Below are 22,518 nucleotides of genomic sequence, written 5' to 3'. Positions count from 1 at the left end.
TAACTGCCATCTGGTTTCTGTACAAATTGTAAATAGCCTTTCGCTCCCTGTATTTTACCCCTGCCACCTTCAGAATTTGAAAGAGAGTGTTCCAGTCAACATTGTCAAAAGCTTTCTCCAAGTCTACAAATGCTAGAAACGTAGGTTTGCCTTTCCTTAATCTATCTTCTAAGATAAATCGTAGGGTCAGTATTGCCTCACGTGTTCCAACATTCCTACGGAATCCAAACTGATCTTCCCCGAGGTCGGTTTCTACTTGTTTTTCCATTCGTCTGTAAAGGATTCGCGTTAGTATTTGGCAGCCGTGACTTATTAAACTGATAGTTCGGTAATTTTCGCATCTGTCAACACCTGCTTTCTTTGGGATTGGAATTATTATATTCTTCTTGAAGTCTGAGGGTATTTCGCCTGTCTCATACATCTTGCTCACCAGATGGTAGAGTTTTGTCAGGACTGGCTCTCCCAAGCCCGTCAGTAGTTCCAATGGAATGTTGTCTACTCCGGGGGCCTTGTTTCGACTCAGGTCTTTCAGTGCTCTGTCAAACTCTTCACGCAGTATCGTATCTCCCATTTCATCTTCATCTACATCCTCTTCCATTTCCATAATATTGCCCTCAAGTACATCGCCCTTGTATAGACCCTCTATATACTCCTTCCACCTTTCTGCTTTCCCATCTTTGCTTAGAACTGGGTTTCCATCTGAGCTCTTGATATTCATACAAGTGGTTCTTTTTTCTTCAAAGGTCCCTTTAATTTTCCTGTAGGCAGTATCTATCTTACCCCTGGTGAGATAAGTCTCTACATCCTTACATTTTTCCTCTGGCCATCCCTGCTTAGCCATTTTGCACCTCCTGTCGATCTCATTTTTGAGACGTTTGTATTTCTTTTTGCCTGCTTCATGTACTGCATTTTTATATTTTCTCCTTTCATCAATTAAGTTCAGTATCTCTTCTGTTACCGAAGGATTTCTACTAGTCCTCGTCTTTTTACCTGCTTGATTTCCTACCCCTCCTCCTTGCGTAGCGTTAGCGATCTAGGTGGCGTAGAGTTTAAGACATTGGTCTCGAATTCGGGGGTAGCAGAGTTCATATCCTCATATGAGCACCGAGCTGCGGGTTTTGAGTAATCAATTAAGCCGGATGCCGGGATGGTGCCTTTCGTATACATATTTATCAGTAAGAAGACGAACAGAGTGTTGAACTGAACCAACGTTCATTCTACATTTGCATCTATGCTTTGCGAACCACTGTGAAATAAGTCATGTCTTGTTTCTATTGTCCGTACAGGATATTTCTAGATATCTCACTTAGTGCAGATTCTTGAAAACTTATACGTAAGCTATCGCGGGATTGCTGATGTCTACTTTCAGGAGTCTGCCAGTTCAGGGTTATCAGCATCTCCATCTCGCTCTTCCGCGGACCATTGTGCAGCCCTTCTTTGTATTGTTCAGTGTGTCCAGTCGAGGGCCCATCACACGTACCGACCGACTGACCGGGCAGTTTTGTGTGCAGCCTACTCTTGTCCCGCCCGATCTTGCTCAGCGATTACAGCGCCGCAGTGACGAAACACGAACTTTTGGCGGCTGGCTGCGTTACATCGCTGCGCGCAGTACAATTTATTGGGTGAAGTGGTGGTTGGGATGAAGATCGGAAACAACACGGGTCTAGCGGTAACCTCCACACGCCGTCTGAACTCTAAACAAGCGACCAATGGACGGTCGGAACTCGACGGCCAGTCGAAAAGCGTTATGTTTCACCTGCGTGCAAGTTTTATGTTTTAAACTGAGCTAACACAAGCTTTGTATTCTCGCTTTGTTTTTGCGTGTTTGATGCTCGCAGCAGATTCAGCATGGTTAGTTCCAGTGGTGCGGACGAACAAAAGAGTGAAATAGGTTGAGTGAGAGTATCTCAGAAATCGCGAAATATTCGCAGAAAAAACAATTAAATATTTGTGACAACGAAGAATTTAAATGCCATTTAAACTGTACTTTCAGGTTCCTGCCTAATCGCATCCTCCGAAATCGCAACATATTCAGAAATAAACAGCAAACGCTTGTGACAAGCAAGGAATAGACGAAAGAGCCCTAAATTGTACTCCCCTCCCTAAAGCGGGTCCCCTCATCTCTTCGACATTCTCCTGAATTTAAGCGGAACCAAGTGTAAATAGTAGTTTAGGCCTTCTTCCACTCTGCATCGAGGTGCACAAGTCGCCCAGTTCACTTGTTACATTTTGGATAGATCTTCAATGTGCCAAAACTAATTTTAGTAAGAAATCGAATATAAACCTGCACGCAGGTGAAACATAGCGCTTTTCTATTGGTCTTCCATTTCTGACTTTTCGTTTGTCGCTTGGTTAGAGTTCACACGACGTGGTGGGGTATCGCTAGACCCCGGATTGTTTCCGTTCTTGGTGGTTAGGATCGGATGAAATAGGTGAGGGAGGAGAGGGGGCAGCGTTCGGCTGTGGGGTGACCGCACCCAACCGACCGCCTAACAGGAAAAGTTGGTCAGTCGGTTGGCCAAAGCGTCCACACACGTCCAACTTGTCGGTCGATCGGTGCGTATGTCTCCTATTTGGCATGGACCTCACAACCGTTGAGCTACATTCTAGGATGGACCGCATGAGGTTTTTGTAAGCAATCCCCCGTTACAGACTGATTGTATTTTCCCAGTATTCTGCCAATGAACCGAAGTCTGCCAAATACTTTACCTACGACTGTTCCTATACGATTTTTTTGATTTCATACCCATACAGATTGCAACACAGAGATACTCTGATGAACTGGCCGCTTCCAACTGTGATTTGTTGCAATTGTAACAACAGTTGCGCTGTGCACAACTTTACATTACTGAAAATTTAAAGCAGAGTTTCCAACTGAATATTTGTGCTATTTTTTTTCAGGCATTACGTCATTGCAGATTATTGGATCACCTACGAAACTTCTGAGGCTACAATTAATATTGTCTGCCAGGCCTTTAAAATACGATATGAACATCAAGGATCCAAACACAATTCCTTGATGCACGCATGAAGTGACTTCTAGGTAACATTCTCTGTCCGCTCACAAATTTCGTTTGATACTCCCATATAATATCAGGTTACCTTCCATTCGGAAAGCTGTTGCTCTCAGCGACTGGTATATTGTGATATAGCCATTCTCAGTGCACTATTATTTTCACTCAATGCATGTAACTCCCTGTTGGTCGGGCTTCATCCACAGTGCAATGAATTTTGGATGAATTGAGCTAAAATAATAGTGCATTGAGAATGGCTAGCTTCTAGCCGAAATCTAGATCTGCACAATAAAATTAAGAAAGGACGACTGATCGCTGCAATCTATAATTTACAAGTTTACATCTCATGTAAAAGTACTTTTGTTTTTAAGCGTTGGTATGCTGATGAGTGAAATGCTTTTCTGAAATCGAGAAATACTGCATCTACCTGACTGCCTTGATCTGTGGCTTTCACGATGTCGTACGATTAAAGCACCTGCTGGGTTTTGTGTGAAGGATATTTCCAGGTACCTCACTACGTTTGAGCTCAGAATAAGATTCTACAGCAGATCAAAGCTAGTGTAGACTGCAATTTTGTGGATCAGTTCCGTTGTCCTTCTTGTAGAAAGGTGAGACTTGTGCTTTCTTCCAACTACTACCCAGGGTTTCTACGGCATATTATGGTTAAAATGAGAATAACTCAGCCATAAATCCTTTTGCAATCATCTCCTCTCGACGAAATGTAACTGATAGGCGACTGACTTCCAATCTGCCTGGAACGGTGTGTCGTTCGTGCTAGTGAACACGCCCTCACAGTTCGTTGGCGTTAAAATGCTTGTACCCGTTATTCTTGTACCAGGTTTTATTACTTGCCGGAAGAAAGCGTGGAATGCCGACAGAGTATTCAGCTGGTTACATACCGCGCCAGTGTGTTCCCAGGTTATCAAACACTTCCGCTCGCCTGCGTGCTGTGGGTCTGCGCTTTTTGTTGTGTAATCGACGGGAGGGCGTCGAGCTTGATTTACGTCCCGTCCTTCGTCAGACACCCATTGTTTGGTCGGCGTGCGCGCAGCATCCACCGCGCAGGCAGAAAGTGTGTGGCGGAAGGAAGTACAGGCGTATAATTGGCAATTACCCACGTTCGTATATGGCACAGCACAGACTGCACACGACTGTTTGCAAAAACATTAACAATGCCACGGCTACACTCCACTTCTGTATAATTCATTATAATAATTAGCTTCATCGGTCGGGTGACCAGAAGGCTGAAGAACAGTTGTTAATTAGGAGGATCCTCTTTAAGCAGAACTCCGGAACCGAGGTTGCTAACACATGCGGCTGCAGGTAGCCTTTTCGATTTCTGTTGGAAGGTTTTTATATTGTGAGAGATGGTACTTTTGTTTGTAATATTTGCCACCGGAAGCGTATTTTCTAAATACGAATATAGAGTCTTTGGATTCCAAAGTTAGTATTGTTGTCGAGTAGTTAGTACGTGCAGGTGAGCTCTTCTTTCTCAAGAGTTGGTAGATCTGATGTGCTGACTTGGGCCGTCCTGTTGTGGAAGCTTGATTTCGTTTGAAGAGTTAATTTCATGAGCTTACTCTTTTGTTGGTGATGTTGGGACAGCAACCAGCCACAAATTTACTTTCAGGTCCTTTATTCAAAGGGTACCGTTACCGGTTTCGAATCGTTGTGATTCATCCTCAGACGGTTTACACGCTTTCTTTATGACATGTGGTGTGTTTTTTACAGATTAATTGTCTTGAAATGTCGGTTTGGAGTGTTTGTTTTCATAACATTCGTCCAACAGATGTGAATACATTCCCACTGCATTCTTATTGTTGCACACGTAAATTTTTCTCACTGAACACTTTAGATTTGTCACTGAGAAGATTTCTATCACCTACCACATGTTTTGATACATACAAAGAGCTTACAAACATAACTGAAGGTAAATTTGTGGCTGGTCGCTGTCCCAACACCATCAACAGTTGTCTTCAGACAACAGCCACGGTCTCCATCATGTCATCATATGACAAAATTGCATGTATCTTTTGTACCCAAATTGCAGTAATTGTTAATAACAAAGATCGGTCGCATCGGATGAGGGAAGGGTGGGGAAAGAAATCGGCCGTCCCCTTTCAAAGGAACCATCCTGGAATTTGCCTGAAGCGAAGGGAAATCACGGGAAACCTAAATCAAGATGGCCGGAAGAGGACTTGAACTGTCGTCCTCCTGAATGCGAGTCCAGTGTGCTAATCACTGCGCCACCTCGCTCGGTGACACTAAAGAACCGTTGCATAGTTCATAGGCAGATAGCGCACATAACTTCAGCTCCTAGTTAACTAAAGACTGTGTTGAAAGGTAATGGCTTCCGGCGACAAACTTAAAACAAAATAAAATTTGCGAGATAATGGAAAAAAAGGACCGTGCACGACGAGATAAATTCTAGGAAAGAGAGCGAGAGTTTCGCTGTAACAATAGCAGATCGGCAGATGTGACTATGAAAGCTGAACGCACAGTGTTTTATCCCATGTGGAATTTGCTATCATCGGCAGCTTTGTGGTACATCGGGACTGATAGTGGCTTGAAGAAGATGTGTAATGTTTTGGCATTAATTTGTTCTGAAAGCGGTGCTGACAGACAATAAAAGCGGGTTAAAAGCTGTGAGCTATCTGGGGAAGTTAACCTTGCATTACTGCGCAACTGTTTCACCGGGTATCCAGTCTAGCTTACCAAATTCCCAACCAGACTAACATTAATTATAATCTTTTAATAGTCATACGACAAACGGTGATATATATATATATATATTCAAAGGGTACCGTTACCGGTTTCGAATCGTTGTGATTCATCCTCAGACGGTTTACACGCTTTCTTTATGACATGTGGTGTGTTTTTTACAGATTAATTGTCTTGAAATGAATTTAAATGAAAAGAAATAAATCAGTTTATATTTGGAAATTTATTTTAACATTGATCATTGAAATTTCAGCTTATTAAGCTTGATTCATAACTAAACTGGTGCCTTATTTATGATTGTGAAAATGTGAGTTTGTAATCTTACGGAACACATCAAACACGGAGCCAAGATTGGGATACTACATACAACACTGCATTCGTAAAATAACACACGAAGAACGTTGAAACATATCCAAGAGGAAATTAACCACAAGTAACCGATTCAATTTTCACCCAAAGAAGTTACGTTCGTAGCGCAATCCTGTCCGTCATGAAATTATCACACACTGGTATACTAAATTCATACTAACTCTCTGTGAAATCTTCCCGAAAAGAATAGCTGAGGGCTACTTTGATGCTTACACCACATGCTTCACGTGGTCAACTTGGTTTACGCAAAGAGTGTAACTCCACAATAATTTTGATAATTAAAATAAATTACATCGAAACGCAATTTACAAAAGAAAAACCTCGAACTGGTTATTATCGTCTTACTATTAACCTGATGGGTCAAACAATTGTATAAGCACGTGGTACTGGTCTCACAAAGTACACCCCACGTGCGTTGAATATAAAGAAAAGTTGCTATATTGAAAAATATTGTCAAGACGAGACGTTATAATCTCACGCACATTCGCATTTAAGATTGATGATCTTTGTTAGAGTTACTGATCAACACGTGGTTCCACTTTACTCACAAAGTAGTGACAAAGCAACTACTGGAAGATATTCTGAACTTCACACTCGAATTACACTGCGTTGCAATTTAAGATAACATTAGATATTTTAGAGCTAAACCTGAAATAAAGGTGATTAAAATTTCAGTTAGGCAGAACTTAAGAAATCCATTGTCCTATGGACTTAGCAGACACGCGCTTAGCTGGAGATCTTACCACTTCAGACGATCGCCGCGGACAGACTGACCTGGGTTCCTACCGAGCGTGCTTCACAAATACAAACTGAGTGACCAGAGAGGCAGCTGCCTATACCAACATGACAAGGGACGGACAGGACCATACTAAGAATAGAAACCTCTATGCTTCTAGAAAGCGTAGCTACCTGTGTAAGTAGGCTGTTTATGTTTTCTTTATGTAAGTAGGCTGTTTATGTTTTCTTATTGGCAACGTTACGTAGCGCTCTGTATGAAAATCACTGGCTGTACTGTGTGCAGTCTGTGGCTAGTTTGCATTGTTGTCTGCCATTGTAGTGTTGGGCAGTGGCAGCTGGATGTGAACAGCGCGTAGCGTTGCGCAGTTGGAGGTGAGCCGCTGCTGTTTGCCAGGCATAATGTTACAGAATTTGACTTTGTATTACGCTGTTAAGCCAGTTTTACTACGGATTTAGTTTTCTTGTTGCTGCACATTGGCTCATATTAGTTGTAATGTTGCATTGCTTGGTAATTTAGATTTACTGTAGCTTGCTTTGCAATTTTCCATTTTTTTGCATTGCTGTTTGTGTTAATTTGTTATGTGCTGCTGCATTGCCTCGTCCCTTAGTTTAGCATCTGAGCTCAGTAGTTTTAAGTTAGCTTAAGAGGGGTAGACTATATAAGAAACTAACTATGATGACTTGGAAGAAATGTATTGAGAAGCTATATGAAAATGGTTTGGGCAAAAAAAAAAAAAAAAAAAAGGATACTGTACAGTGGAGAAAAACTATTTTTGACAGAGGATGTGAACAGAATACAGAAAGCAGGCTTAGATAGGACTTTTGGGAATAATGATGAACGAAGGGAGATCTCCATGCAAAATACTGTAGTAAAACAAACCCTGTCCTTTCCTTTTGTGTCATCCTTCTATATGTTTGTATACCCTTGTGTATTTATGTTCTTCCTGTCTTTATATGTTTAGCTAATAAGATTTATGTTGTAGAATTTCTCTAATACTAAGCTATATTCACTATGATGAGGAATACTGTTCTCCTCAAATATAATTGGCATTAATAATATGTTATTTACCTTATAAATATGCTTAGACATTATTTATTCTGTTTTGTTTTAATGCTCATGTGTGAAGTTGATGTTTCAATAATTATTCTGATCTTTTATGTATGTACTCATGTCATAATTCCTGTAACACTGATGTATATGTTTGTTTCTATTCTGTTGTAAAGCCTGTACTACAAAATGTTATCTGTATTGTTATGTTCTTTAATGATGTATTTTGTACCTTTGTAATTGTATTCTCATGTTATAACATTGTAATTGACACCAGTTCATCAAATTAAGTAACTTGTAAGTTACATTTCACTGGACACGTTTCTGTTGGTCATAGTATATGGACAATATGTGAGAAGTTGGGGCTCTTAGTGTTTACATGTGTGTTGATAATTCAGCAAGGGACTGGATAACAGCATTGCTGGTTCTAAGGACAATTCCAAAAACTTTGTGAGTGCACAAGTGGTGGTTATGGACTTGCTCTATTATCCGCAAGACTCTTCAATGGTGATTGTGCACCTGCACAGTTGCAACAGATGGCTGCTGGCCGTCTCTACAAGGACTACAGTGGGTCTGCATCTTTGATGGCCCACCAATACCATTATTTCTACAAGGACTGCAGTAGGTCTGCACCTCTGGTGGCCCACCAATACTCTCTACCAGGACTGCAGTGGGTCTGCTCTGTGATGACCTACCTACCAATATTCGTCAGAACTTCGAATGACTCTGCTGTGGGTTTGCTCCATTGTGGCCCATTACCTGTCAGCATATCAAGAGTCAGCACTGTCTTTCTGTTGGAAGGACAACACTACTTCTTCAAGACTGCATGGACATCCACTACTTCCGTGTGCATTGTCTTTTACTGCTCAGACTTTGATAAAACACTGCAATTTTACTATGATGAATGATCAGGACTGTCTTTATGGACTGTGAGAAAATTTTAGCTTTTGACCAACATTGTATCAATAAGTGTGTGCATTGGATATCTTTGTTAGTGTAATTATGAAAAATTTTATCAAATCATTATTGGCCACTGCCCAAAAATATTTTGTAAAATTTTTTTGGGGGAGCATGGGGGCTATGTAAGTAGGCTGTTTATGTTTTCTTTATGTAAGTAGGCTGTTTATGTTTTCTTATTGGCAACGTTACGTAGCGCTCTGTATGAAAACCACTGGCTGTACTGTGTGCAGTCTGTGGCTAGTTTGCATTGTTGTCTGCCATTGTAGTGCTGGGCAGCGGCAGCTGGATGTGAACAGCGCGTAGCGTTGCGCAGTTGGAGGTGAGCCGCCAGCAGTGGTGGATGTGGGGAGAGAGATGGCGGAGTTTTATAATTTGTCATGAACTGCTATATATATTATGACTATTAAGGTAAATACATTGTTTGTTCTCTATTAATATCTTTCATTTGCTAACTATCCCTATCAGTAGTTAGTGCCTTCCGTAGTTTGAATCTTTTATTTAGCTGGCAGTAGTGGCGCTCGCTGTATTGCAGTAGTTCGAGTAACGAAGATTTTTGTGAGGTAAGTGATTTGGGAAAGGTATAGGTTAAAGTTAGTCAGGGCCATTGTTTTGTAGGGATTATTGAAAGTCAGATTGCGTTGCGCTAAAAAAATATTGTGTGTCAGTTTAAACACAGTCATGTACAATTGTTCTAAGGGGACGTTACACCTGTTCCGACGTTGGTCCTACTGTTCTCTAGCAGACAGGTTTGTCTGCTACAATCAAGCATGCCACTAGAAATACATTTGCTCATTCATTCTTTCACACAGAAGGGAGGGGGGATGACAGTATCCTGTCATATACAGTATATAAAAGAAACCGGATGTAGGTTCCGTATGAGACTGTGTGAAATGAATTACATATAAACTGTGTTTTAAAGTGTAGTAGTGTGACGGATCGTTCTTGTTTATGGGTAAAAGTAACACGTTTCACTGCTCAGTCTCCTCCCAGATAGTCAGAAACACCACAGTAAATTTAGAAGAGGAATTTATGCCGTAAATGACAACAGATTTAAGAAATTAACATGAAAGGTATCCAACAGAAACCTTTCAGATGCTGGTCGAAGAAATGGACTTGATGTTTAACAAAACATGGACAGACTGTATTGTCTCCGTCAAAACTGAAGTGTTTGCTACTTGTTTAACTTTCAAACTTATAAACGTTTGAAGAGTATCCTGGAGGCTTTTGACTTTGCTGAGATTGCCGATGATTTTCCGGAGAACCAGTTGGAGGCTAAACGTGATTGTTAGTGTAGTAGGTTTCCAGCACTGTGGTCGGATCCAGGAGTTCATCTGCCAAGGGATCGCGCCTACAAGTATTCGCCGATTTCGTCAAAACTGAAGGTATATGCGGGGCTTCGCCAGAAATGAAGGCGGGGACTCAAGATTGCCGCACGTTTAGAGAAAGTAGCATTTTTGGTGAGGACCTGGCGAGGCATCGAGTCCCTATGCGAAAAGTTTTTAATTTTTAATTTTTGGTCACTTACGCTGCAGATAAACAGATATAATGCTCATCACATTGTAGCTGATGTGATTAAACCCTATGTGCAGGAAAACAAATTTCTTGTGTTAATTGACTCGTGGGGAGGACAAACAAATTCACAATTACACGAGACATTTCAAGATCCAGAAGGATTGCCATCGTGCAGTACTGAAGTGATTCCTCCAAATGCACACTGCCAGGGCAACTCTGCAATATCAGTTTTCGTCGTTAGCTAAATAACTTGATCAAAAGGCTTCAAAACTGGTCTTATCTCGTCAAGAGAGAAAAATAAATTACATCCCGAGAAGACTGCATCAATATACGATTCAGTGTACTCTACAAGCCATCCTCGCCAATATTTTGCGAAATGAAGCGTTATGGGTGGTTTACTGCCCAACTGCGCAGTGAGAGGGAACCTTTTATCAATGTAAGCCAATTTGTTTTTGTATAGAAACTTTTACAACAACCATATAATTGTAAAAATGCGGCGTTTATACTGTGTGCGCCGGCCGCGGTGGTCTAGCGGTTCTAGGCGCTCAGTCCGGAACCGCGCGACTGCTACGGTCGCAGGTTCGAATCCTGCCTCGGGCATGGATGTGTGTGATGTACTTAGGTTAGTTAGGTTTAAGTAGTTCTAAGTTATAGGGGACTGTTGACCAGAGATTTTAAGTCCCATAGTGCTCAAGGACCATTTGAACCATTTATACTGTGTGCAAGACGCCGAGAAAATTACTACTTGACCTGTGTTTTTGCGATGAATATTACCCGGCATGTGTACATCATCAACTGTAAAATAACAGAAGTATATAATTTTTATACGAATTTCCCGTGTACGCCTTAGAATCCCTACCTCGAAATTTATTTGAGATCCCACTTTTTCCGTTGCCTTTCCTTTTCACACCATGTTAATAAATGCAGTAAGGCCTATACTAAGCATTACTTCAGCTTATTTGCAGTGTTAGTAACGTAAAAACTGAAAATTACCATTCTGTATCTCCGCCACGCCAACCGCTGCCTTGAAACTACGCTAATTCAGGCCTGACCCGACCCACAGCAAAAACGCCTTTTTTTCCTTTTTCTTCTTACGGGCTTGCGGAGAGTTGACGTGGATCCTTTTCGCCGCGGGTCCTTAAAAAGGGCGAGGACTGGACTGCTATAAAATGAATCAAAATGATTAAAAGCACCACATTACCACGGAATAGGCTTTACAGTACTAACCATTGGATTACTGTGAAACCATGCACATCGTCTACAACTTTACCATTATTCAAATCAATATCTGTAGAGTGGCTTGAGCGAATGGAAAGTAATCAGTCACAAGGTCGGTTTCTATGGTGTGGACATTAAGTTATATCTAGTCTGATTATGTTCCGCGTCTCTGTTTGTCATCGTTTTAGTGGCTAACATGACCAGAGAGTTGTTACTTATATTGATAAGGTCATTTACTGCCTCTTTGTTCATTCCATGGGCTCTTTGTACGTGAAAATTTTCTTGTAATGTTAGTTTTCTGTTGTAATTTGTTGTTCATTCTAATAATTGCTATATCCTGATCGATGTTAGATAGTTCATGCTGTTTTATTATGTGTTCAGCAAAGATGAAGTCCGACTCCTTTTCCTAGAGCGGACGCCACTACAAACAATGACACACGCACACATATAAAAACAATCGAGTATCAATCTGCAGACAGACATCACATCGTGAACAAAAGACGAACGAAAAACACGCAGCGAAAGTTGGCAACACTGTATACAGAAAACACACAATCGACACGTAATGATCAAGTGTTCAGCTGAAACGTATTCAAAAACGTCTAAAATTGGACATTCTGGTGTACGCAGGAAAACTAAGTACAGCTCCAGGACGATACATAATTAGATCACAAAATCGTAAGTACAACGAAATAGTAACTTAAGCTAGTTTGCTCTCCAAAAGATGTTTCTCGCCTAACAGTAGAAGAATAACAAAAAACAGTGATATAGTCAGGTGCCAGTAATCATTATATAACGCAATATTTATATACGTAACACAAACATGCAGTACAGTCGAATGAACATGCTTCATAATTAAGAAGAAACGAAACGCGCGTGGCACGAAACAAACAGCTTTTCGTGTAGTTGCAGAGACGAACTGCATCTCCAAGAATGTAGACGTAACTAAGACACGACGGGAAACATTAAAAATGGACAATATATATTGTTCTTGTTGCTGAAAAAAGTTATTCGTTATCTATGCAGTTTACCATTGCAGTGCCGGTAACCGATCATTCTGTGGGTGTAGAGTTACGAGGGAAATAATCTGTACTAATATACAGAAGTGTGGCGATGTTTTTTTCGTGTGTCCGCAAGTTACTGATTCACGCATAAACTGCACCATACATCGAGCAGAATTTTTGCGTGAATATAATATTGTGTTTGTTGCTGTGTGAAAATGCCGACCATTTACATGGCGTGATTACAAGCAGTTTCCATCTTTTTGAGATTTTGTAAAAAAAATAACTAATCTACTTTCATGTTTGACAAACTACTGATTATTTCTGACGTTATTTGCTACAAAAGAGCTCGTATCTTCTATTTAGCATATTCAATCATTTAATAACATTGTTCTAAAGCCAATATTTTCAGGATTTTTGAAAATAAAGCTGTTTAACCACCATCCCATTCGAACTTTTGAGGCTTGCTTTGTATTATACGCCGAATTACCGACAGCAGTGATCATTTGAAATTTCCCCTCATGTCTGATATCTTACGACTGCTTATTTACAAGAAACAATACGAGGGAACGATAGTTTTCGTACGAATATTACCTTTGGATACCTGGTGCTATCTGTGATTATGTTTGTTTTCATAATCTGTCAGTGATTTTGTCGTAATACGTGCAGCAAGATTGGTGGTCGTCACTTGGAACAATTGCTATAAGCCTTAGCCTAAGCCTTAGATGTGATATGTAATTTATTTTAGTCAACAAACAACTGAAGATTCATTTCCTATCATTATTTTCTGATTTCAAAGTACTCCGTTGAGAATTTGGGACACCTCTTTGATCCTAATTCTAATGATTTTCAGACATACGGCCTTTCTGTTGGCGTGCTGTTTTATCTTTCTGTACACACTATATTTTCACAGCGATGAGGTACTAGTCCGTGGGCGTCCAATTTAAAAAGTAAAATACCCGGTGCTGGAAATGGGAGTCACAACTAGTGGATAATTAAATGGCCGGAATAATTCATACCGCTGCATACTTGTCACCTGCCTCTCCTTTAGCGTGCTGTCCAAATATTAAAGTTTGTCTGACGCGGGACGATTGATGGAAAACACAACATTAATTTACATTTACCTTTTTATTTGTATGAATTGCCGAGAAATGATTCGGTTTAACAAGATGAAATTAACTCTCCGTTCACTAATTGCTTGTGAGTCGGATCGTTAATGTTTCAGTAAGGTAAGTGTTCTCAAAACCACACCTTAATATTTCGCATGACCTTCATCTTCTGACATTTTACGTTTGTATTAACGAAATATGACGCAGAAAACGCCTTTCGAAGTGTCGTTTACGATTTATTTGTTAGTTAATGCGGCATCCACTTAGATGCTGTTACGAGCATTTGGCGAGGCTCAGGAGAAGTGTTTGCCCTTTTGTATGTTACAAAAGAGACAGGTATTGTTATTGTTTGGACATACAGAGAATGAAAATAACTGCGAACGTAAATTTGGTATACAAACCACGAAGAACGCCGCCCTCCTCACGAAAGCTGCTCACGAAACCTCATTGCAACCATTCCACTGTCGTTAAATACTTTGGAACACTGCAGTAAGAAACTGCACAAAAAAATCTTGAAAGGAATTACCTACCGGCATGTTTCAAATTCTGTTTCGGTAACAGTAAACTGTCGGATTCTAGTCGTTGGTCTTGATTATCAGGCCACACGGTAAGCTGAACATATGCCTACGAGTATTTCCATTCGTGTATTACCGAAGCCAGTATATGTTGGAGCCTGCGTCGCAGTGTATGAAGGTCGGTTTACACTGGATGTCGCGGGACAGCATGTCAAACCATCCAGAAAGGATTTCAAATGGTGGCATCCACGTGGACCGTCTTGCACGCAACACATGACGTTACAGGTATGCATGTGTGAAACATGTTTGATCAATAACAAAATTGTTTTCAGTTGCGAAAGCCGGATTTAGTTTTGTCTATACGAAAACATAACTAAAGTAGGAACTCAGGATGAATGGCTGAAACATGAACAGCCTTGTTTTATTATTTGCGCGGTTTTCATGACGCAGTGGAATGCTGTATGAGAACTTGGATATTTTTTCGTATGAATATTCGTGCACAAAAGAAGCCAAATATCTGAAAGAGAAAAACGATATAGCGTAAAGATAGCAGGGCATAGGAAGAAGTCTGCAATGTACGTAAATAAGCACTGAGTACAAGAAACAATTATGAGTAAAAATCTTTCTTAACAATGAAGAAGCCAGTTCTGTTGAAGGACCAAAATACAGTTTTTGACTTTTTGGTACTTATAAAGAAATCAAAACATAAAGTACAATGAAAAAAGGTTTTGTGTTTTGCCTTCTGAATATTGTTGTATGTTCTTGTAAGTGCGTATTTTAACGAGCAAGTCAATGTTTATGTTTTGAAATGTGTGGACGACACTTTTCGTATTCTTTCAATTCTCATCAGTGTGGAAAATTTACCAAGTAACTATTATTATCAAGACCATATGTTAAGAATTTTGCTTTACCCAATAAACTCTACGATCACTGCTAATTCCTTTAGTAATGTCTGTGATAATTCATTCAAACTATCATCTCTGCAGTTGAGTATGTTCCGACTTTTCATAAGACGCGCCATCTCATACCCTGACTTTCACCACAGTACACGGGTAAATGCGTGAGGTTTTGTTGACCTTCGGTCTAGTGTGAACAGTTAAGTTCCCTGCCGCTGTGAAGTTCAGTGCGATTCAAGCCTGACATTGTTTCATTTCCGCTTCGTTCGTGTACAGAGGAAGAGAATAATTTTCTGTCTTTTTTTTCCCATCGTAACTGCCCTACTCTTTCTTATACCGGGTAGCAGTACCGCACGATGAAAGCTGCTGAATTTTTTCAGTTTTCAATAAAATAATTTAAGAATTAATCACAAACATAAATACGGACGAATGCTACCTTTTGGCGCCCTGGGGAGTCAAAAACCACTCAGCACTCTTACACTGATCGCCGACTGCAGCGCTTCAGTGGCAGTCTTTAAACAGTATCTGCTTAAGCATCTCTGAGTGTAAGTGAATTACTATTTGGACATGCCATGATTGTCGTATTGCACCGTTTTGCCATTCTTCTGCATCAGCTGAGATTTCTCCTTTCTAGACAGCGGTCTCGCATTAATGACAACTGTACTCACCATAGAGACGGAGCGCTGAGCCAGCGTGATAGTCGGATTGTCCTGCTCCTCGTAGTAATCCGAGTACATGGCGCCGCTCTTCTTCGACGACCTGCCAACAAAGGAAGCAGACCTACAGAACACTGCATATAAGTAATCTAATCGTCTTCGCAATAGCTATACTGCTTGTGCTGCTCATTTCTTAGTATCTAGAATCCAGACATAACGCACTTCGGAGCTATTAGCGCCACGAATTCCACCTGCTCGTGGAAGCAAGAATGATATCTCTTTAACACCCGGCGAAATACATTGACTGACAAACTGATTGCACGATGCTCCACGATCATTAGTCATCGTGTATTTTTAGTAATCGCGAAACTAGCAAACATCTTAGCTCAGAGAAACGAAAGGTACCCACTGAAGTACCCTAAATTAATTATTAGCCTGACATTTTATTATACCACTTGCCTTACAAAATTATGAGCTTTCCGTTTTGTGTTACGATCCGAGGTCAGCTCTTATAAGGCGAAGACACTTTATTTAGCAACACACTTTTCAAACTGCACAAAAGGGCATAAGAGCATTAACCAAAAATAGTAACTGGACCCATTGTAAAGATGTGTTCAAAACAATGAGGAGTTTAATCACACTATGTAAGAGCATTTATACACATAAGAGGTAACATTAGTAATGACTGCACAAGAAACAAGTTCTTGGCTAAGCTTGCTTACATTCACCAGGAAACAATGAAAATAAAAACTCAAATCAGCATTTTGTACCAAGAAATGTTAAAAAGCACCTGTTCAGCGATACATACCGTTCAGTTAAGAAATACTGTACTTAGACATACCCGCCAATGGTGTCTGCGTACAAAGTTTCATTGACTTCATTCTTCACTTTTGCTATCAGGCAGTGCACAACTACACGTTTACATTTGTTCTTCGCATGCCATCTTACGGTACCTGGCGGAGGATACTTCTGGCATCAATATTTTTTTTCTCCCCTCCCCCTCCCATTCGTGAATGGTGCATGCCGAGGAAGATTATCGCAAGTCCTTGGCGTAGAGTTCCCAGATATAAAAATAGAAAAGAGTTAGCTTTTTATTTAGCCGGACATTTTGCCTAAACGCCGAATTACCTATTTTAAATAGAAACAGTGAGTTGAGTATTTTCAATCGTTTGTTAATAAACAGTTACAGCGAGTTCTTTCCGGGATAAGCCTTAAATGTACTTCAACTAAAAAGAAAAAGAATCAGTAATCAGCCTTATAAATTGGCATTCGGGTAGCAATTAAGGGTTCAGTTTTCTTAATTGCTATCTTCTCGCTACGATAGTCATAGGCTGTCAGAATGAACTAAAAGTTAATCATTAAACAGAATAAACAATTATCTGTTCTTTTGGGACTTAAAACGAAAAAAATATGCAAAAGCTTTGGTCACTTTAGTCTCATTTAGAAAGAATAATGTGTACTTAAGTATTAATATATTTTGTACTTTTCATTTGAATCCACTTTATTAAGAACGTTATTTTCCTTGGAAATCATTTCGTGAAAATCTTGACAGTGTAATTATAAATTACACCATTTCATCTTTGTGACTGAATCGGTTTGCAATTTATGGCGTTCCTGTTTCCATTGGGCGTTTCTGAAGTGAATACCATTTCGACGTTGGCATTTCGGCCTGGAACTGCAAACAAATAATCTACCAGAGATGTCTCCTTTCTGTTCCATAAATATAGATTTTGTCCCTGCTCAAAGAAAACTTTATCATCCACCATTACTTTTTTTTAATTTTCTTTTTTTTATTTATAGAACGGCATTGGTTGATACATGTTCATTTCCTTATCGTAGGTTTTCTTATTCCTTATTGTACTTATACCTCGCGCTTACATCAAAACATTGGAAGCGGGCCGGCCTAAGTGGCCGTGCGGTTCTAGGCGCTGCAGTCTGGAACCGCGAGACCGCTACGGTCGCAGGTTCGAATCCTGCCTCGGGCATGGATGTGTGTGATGTCCTTAGGTTAGTTCGGTTTAACTAGTTCTAAGTTCTAGGGGACTAATGACCTCAGAAGTTGAGTCCCATAGTGCTCAGAACCATTTGAACCATTGGAAGCGGGCTTTATTTGTGCTTTCTCTACATCATTAATAAGAAACCTAACTAAACTCGTACATTCTAGACTATAATATATTTCGCAGAACACGACCCTACCTCATTATATGTCCTGACGTCTGTCAATTTCACGTCGTTTTTACTTAGCGAGAAGTATGAGAGAAAGTAATACTTTGCCCGACTCTTCTTGGGATTTCAGTTGTGAACTAATCAGTACTACACAACGCTACTCTCGAAGCGCCTGCCACTGGAGTTTCTTGTGCATCTGCTTAACGCGCTCACTATTACTAAACGATCCGTGGAGAAACTTGCTGTTACAAGCAACACTACTTCCAGTAATAATTAGCTTAGTACTTGCTTCAAGGGCCGACCATATTCAAATTATTCCTTTTCATAGATTCAGTATTGTGCTGCCCTTCAGAATTGAAACAATTGCTGTCTAACTACCGGGGTTCTAAACTGCAACTCGTATGCTTGGGCAACAGGCCATCGCCTTCATTTCACTCACCTGGCCTTTCGAATTGTGAATGGAGTTCTCAGAAATGGCCCCTACAGTACGACAAGGGCTTGAAAGAAATATTTCTACCATCGGGTAATGATGTAAGTGACTATATGTTAGCCGGCGTGTGTAGAAAACAAATATTTGAATAAATTTGCTTGTAACTTATCGGCGTAAATACAGCTTAAGACGAACATACCGTTGTTGTTAGGCTGAGCTAAGGAACCTTGACAAAGATCAGGTTAAGAACTGCTGCCATGCAGCACGTCTAGCAGCGCAGGAGATCCGCGGCAACGGCCGAACAGTGGCGCCCACTTCGCGTGAGGCGTCTCTGTCGTGCCTCAGAAGATGAGCTGTCGGCTGCGTCCTTGTGCGGTGAAAGTGTTACTGCCGATAGGTAAGTAACATACACTTGGCTCAGTGGTCTAGGGGTATGATTCCTGCTTTGGGTGCAGGAGGTCCCGGGTTCAAATCCCGGCTGAGCCCTTCCATTTTGGCCTCCAGTAATAGTGGTCCCCCCGAATGTATCGTGTACTGAGCATTCTCGACATCAGTAGTATTGCTTCTTGGAAATACTACTTAAAAGAGTAAATGACCCTGTAAATGCCCTCTTATTACAATAGCAACGGCGTGTTAGACAATTCCCATCGAACTGTGCAACACCTTCCGCACAGCTGCAACATCACATTTATTGGGTCTCTTTTGGTTTGTGTTGCGTTATATTATGTTATTTCGGGTTATCTTGCAGATGTGAATTACAACAACATGTACTGATTTATGATATGTAAGAAACAAAGAAGAAATACTAAAAGTTCAACAACAGGTGGTCGTAAGAAAATGTTATAACACACTGGTGATACTGCAAAGTGACAAGTCTTTCGGACAACAGGAAAGTTACCGTAATGAGGAAACACTATTCTAGACATTTTTAAAGACAATTTTGAGAACGGTCTTACCAAAATAGGGAAACACGGAAGTGTGACAGTTACTGTTCATCTTACACGTTGAAGATTTAGATGATAGCATTAATTACTATCTTAGACTTTCCGCAGTTATTTACGAGGGGCGCGACCGCTACGGTCGCAGGTTCGAATCCTGCCTCGGGCATGGATGTGTGTGATGTCCTTAGGTTAGTTAGGTTTAAGTATTTCTAAGTTCTAGGGGACTGATGACCTTAGAAGTTAAGTTCCATAGTGCTCAGAGCCATTTGAACCATTTTTTGATTTACGAGGGGATACTACGAGATAAAAATGGTACTAATGAATAAGGACCATAGTTAAAGAGAACTGCTCAAATATTTGGGACCCATACCATGCTGGAATAGCAACAGACTTCAAGCGCATGTAAAGAAGAGCGGTGGGAATGATGACAGTCATGTTTGACTGGCGAGAGTGTGTAACAGAAATGCCGAAAAATCTTAATTGTGTAACCTCAAAGAAGATGGCGTAAATTCCGCAAAAAACTACTTGGAAAACTCCAAGAACCGGTTTTTCATGCTGGTTCTACGAATATTACCCAGTCCCCTAGGTATACATCCAGTAGAGACCGAGCAGATAAAATTACAGAAGTAGCACCTCGCAGAGACGTCCACAACGCACCATTCTCCCCACGCCCCATCCGTGACTGGGATCTAAGGTACCTCATTATGTTATAAATCACAAACACTCTCTGCCACATAAATCATAGCAGAGATACAAGTAACTATGTTACACAAGAGTTTAAGAAAACTGTAAACTACAAACATTCGCTGATTCTGCGCTTCGTATTTCTCCTTACTGGGTCAACCTTAATGTACAGCACTGATACACCTGAACTAATTTTTGGGGAAATTGGGCCCATTTTCCAACTGACTACGACTGATGTGGCTTTCGATTTAATTTTGAGTCCCTCCATCTGTTGCCGTTTAATGCTTAATAACTTGGCTTTTATTTTTTTGATATCATTTAGACGAATTACGTCATCATGGGCCTGTTGATATAAGTCTCTTAAAACTTTATAATAAAACTCCATTGTATTCCGCAACTCCCTGTGCCTCGCTGCGCTATACTGCATGACAACTTTCCGCAGCCTTGGTTTAGCCCTCCTTGTCCACCAGTCAATGACTGTTGGGTGCTTGTCTACTGTGCGGAGGCACATAGTCCACGCAAACCTTATGTCCTGTTCCAGTTCTTCGTCAGTTAAAACAGAGATATTTAAGTTCCATTGGCCTCTGAATCGACGGGTTGGCTGTACACTTAGATTAAAGCAAGTTAAAAGTGTACTGTGATCGCTAAAATACACTGGAATAGTCTCAACGTTTCATAAATAATTTTGCAAATTTGGTGACATGTAAATTCTATCTAGTCTGCTGCGGGAGTGGCTGGTTATATACGTGAACCCGACTGACGTCGGGTGCTGAAGTTCCTACACATCCTTAAGGTGTAGATCACTTACTGACTTTTTTAACTGTGGCGAGTAGTTGAAGTTGGGTTGTTGATCTTTCTGTTTTAAAACACAGTTAAAATCTCCACCTATTATAAGAGAACACGGATTTTTCCTCAATAAATAAATCAGTTCATCTTGAAAAAACTTCGCACGATCCAATTTGTGGGAAGTTCCTGATGGGGCGTAAAGGTTAATCATTGTCACATCGAAAATTTTTATGCCTATGGCTCTTCCTGATTCTAGTCGTTCGATTTCAGTCACCGGAATGCCTTCCCTTATAAGAATGGCTGTACCGATATTGGCTTCCGTAGAAACATTAACAATTTCAAAAAAGCCTGGGATCCGAAATTCCGTTATCGCAACTTCTTGTAGCAACGCGATATCTGTTCCGGACTGGTACAAGAATTCTTTTAGTGCTGCCAATTTCAAGGGTGACTGTATTTTATTAATGTTAATAGTAGTAATGCTATAAGCTTGCAGCACAGACATACCGGAAGAAGCTATTTGGGATGAGGTTCGGTATGATTATAGCAGCAAACGTGCTTCCCTACAAGGCACGATCTTTACAAGCTGTGTGCCCATTACATGTTCTAACTGCCTAGAAAAATTTGCACTGCTTTTAAACAAATAGCTTGAGAAGAAAAGTATCCTGAAATCCTGACAATGCATTGCTATAAGTCACTGTGGCCATTCTCTTTCTCCTCGTCAGTGTTGGCCCTGATGACTTCATATTTAATGTTCTTTTTCTTGATGTCCTTCTTCTCTGGTGTGGCTTTCGCTTGATGTCGCGTGACAGCAAGACCCGGTGTCGGTCGCAGCCGCCGGCGGTGGCTGAATGGGGCAACGGCCGTGGCTTGCGAGTCGTCAATGTTTGGTTCCGGCGTGGTGTCTGTTGTGTTGTTTTGCTGGCGAGGCTGTGATGCTTGTGTATTTCCTCCTTCGGCGCGGCGTTGCGCTTCGGAGTCAGCACGTTCTTTACCTGGTACTTCCTCGTACGGTTCGCACTGTATGGGTTGTGCACTTGATGCGGTTATTTCTGCCGTGACCTCAGGCTCAGGGTCACATTTCCGTGAAAAATCACTACCCGCTGCGTCACTATCTGTTCGTGGCGGTGTAAGTCCTTGTGCGGAAGTGGGAGCCACATCGACCTTCATTCCATCTCCTTTTTCCACTTCCAACAGATCTTCAGGACTGGGCTTCGGCCTCCTGGCAACGGGTGTTTCACAGGAAGAGTCCTCATCAACATTTCTTTCAGTGTCCTCTAGAGGACGCTTTTTTGTGGGAATCTCGCTGTCACGGGACGGAATTTCAGCAGTTAATGCAGGTTTTAAAGACGGAAAGTCATTAACATTAAATGCAACATTTTCAGAGGTAGTAACAGGATCCACGACCGCCGCCGGCTCTGTTGTATTACTGGCTGGCAACAAATCGTTGAGTGTCAATTTCCGGCGTTGCGTAAGGTTATTTGTTAGCACAAATACACGGCGAGGGCAGTCCTGACGGAGGTGACCAGACTCGTTACATACATGACATGTAGGGGTTTGCCCTGAGTACATAACATGCGCCTTGTGCCCGTCAACAAAGATGTGGGAGGGAATGTTTGCTTTCACTTCCATCTCCACGGAGCGAATGCCGTTAAAGCACTGCAGCTTGAAATGCGAAGCCCACCTTTCGTTGACTATTTGCCTGACAACCCCATACTTTGAAAGGACATCTTTAATTTTCGAATTGTCTACTTCTA

At 41.0% G+C, this 22,518-nt stretch overlaps 1 protein-coding gene and 1 non-coding gene across 2 annotated transcripts in view; one reads left to right on the top strand and one right to left on the bottom strand.

Moving 5' to 3' along the window:
* Positions 1 to 22,518, bottom strand: part of LOC126090494 (uncharacterized) — a 687,867-nt gene that overhangs the window by 516,884 nt on the left and 148,465 nt on the right. The window contains exon 2 of the mRNA XM_049906991.1: positions 15,770 to 15,860. Coding sequence (XP_049762948.1) covers positions 15,770 to 15,860 — 91 coding nt within the window. The remainder of the gene's footprint in view (positions 1 to 15,769; positions 15,861 to 22,518) is intronic.
* Positions 18,768 to 18,839, top strand: Trnap-ugg (transfer RNA proline (anticodon UGG)). Its single transcript has one exon. It is a non-coding gene; the product is annotated as a tRNA-Pro (tRNA).

Source organism: Schistocerca cancellata, chromosome 1 (genome assembly GCF_023864275.1).
Source record: "Schistocerca cancellata isolate TAMUIC-IGC-003103 chromosome 1, iqSchCanc2.1, whole genome shotgun sequence".
Taxonomy (NCBI): Eukaryota; Metazoa; Arthropoda; class Insecta; order Orthoptera; family Acrididae; genus Schistocerca; species Schistocerca cancellata.
Note: the sequence above shows the minus strand (reverse complement) of the source record. Positions and strands in the feature narration are given on the sequence as shown.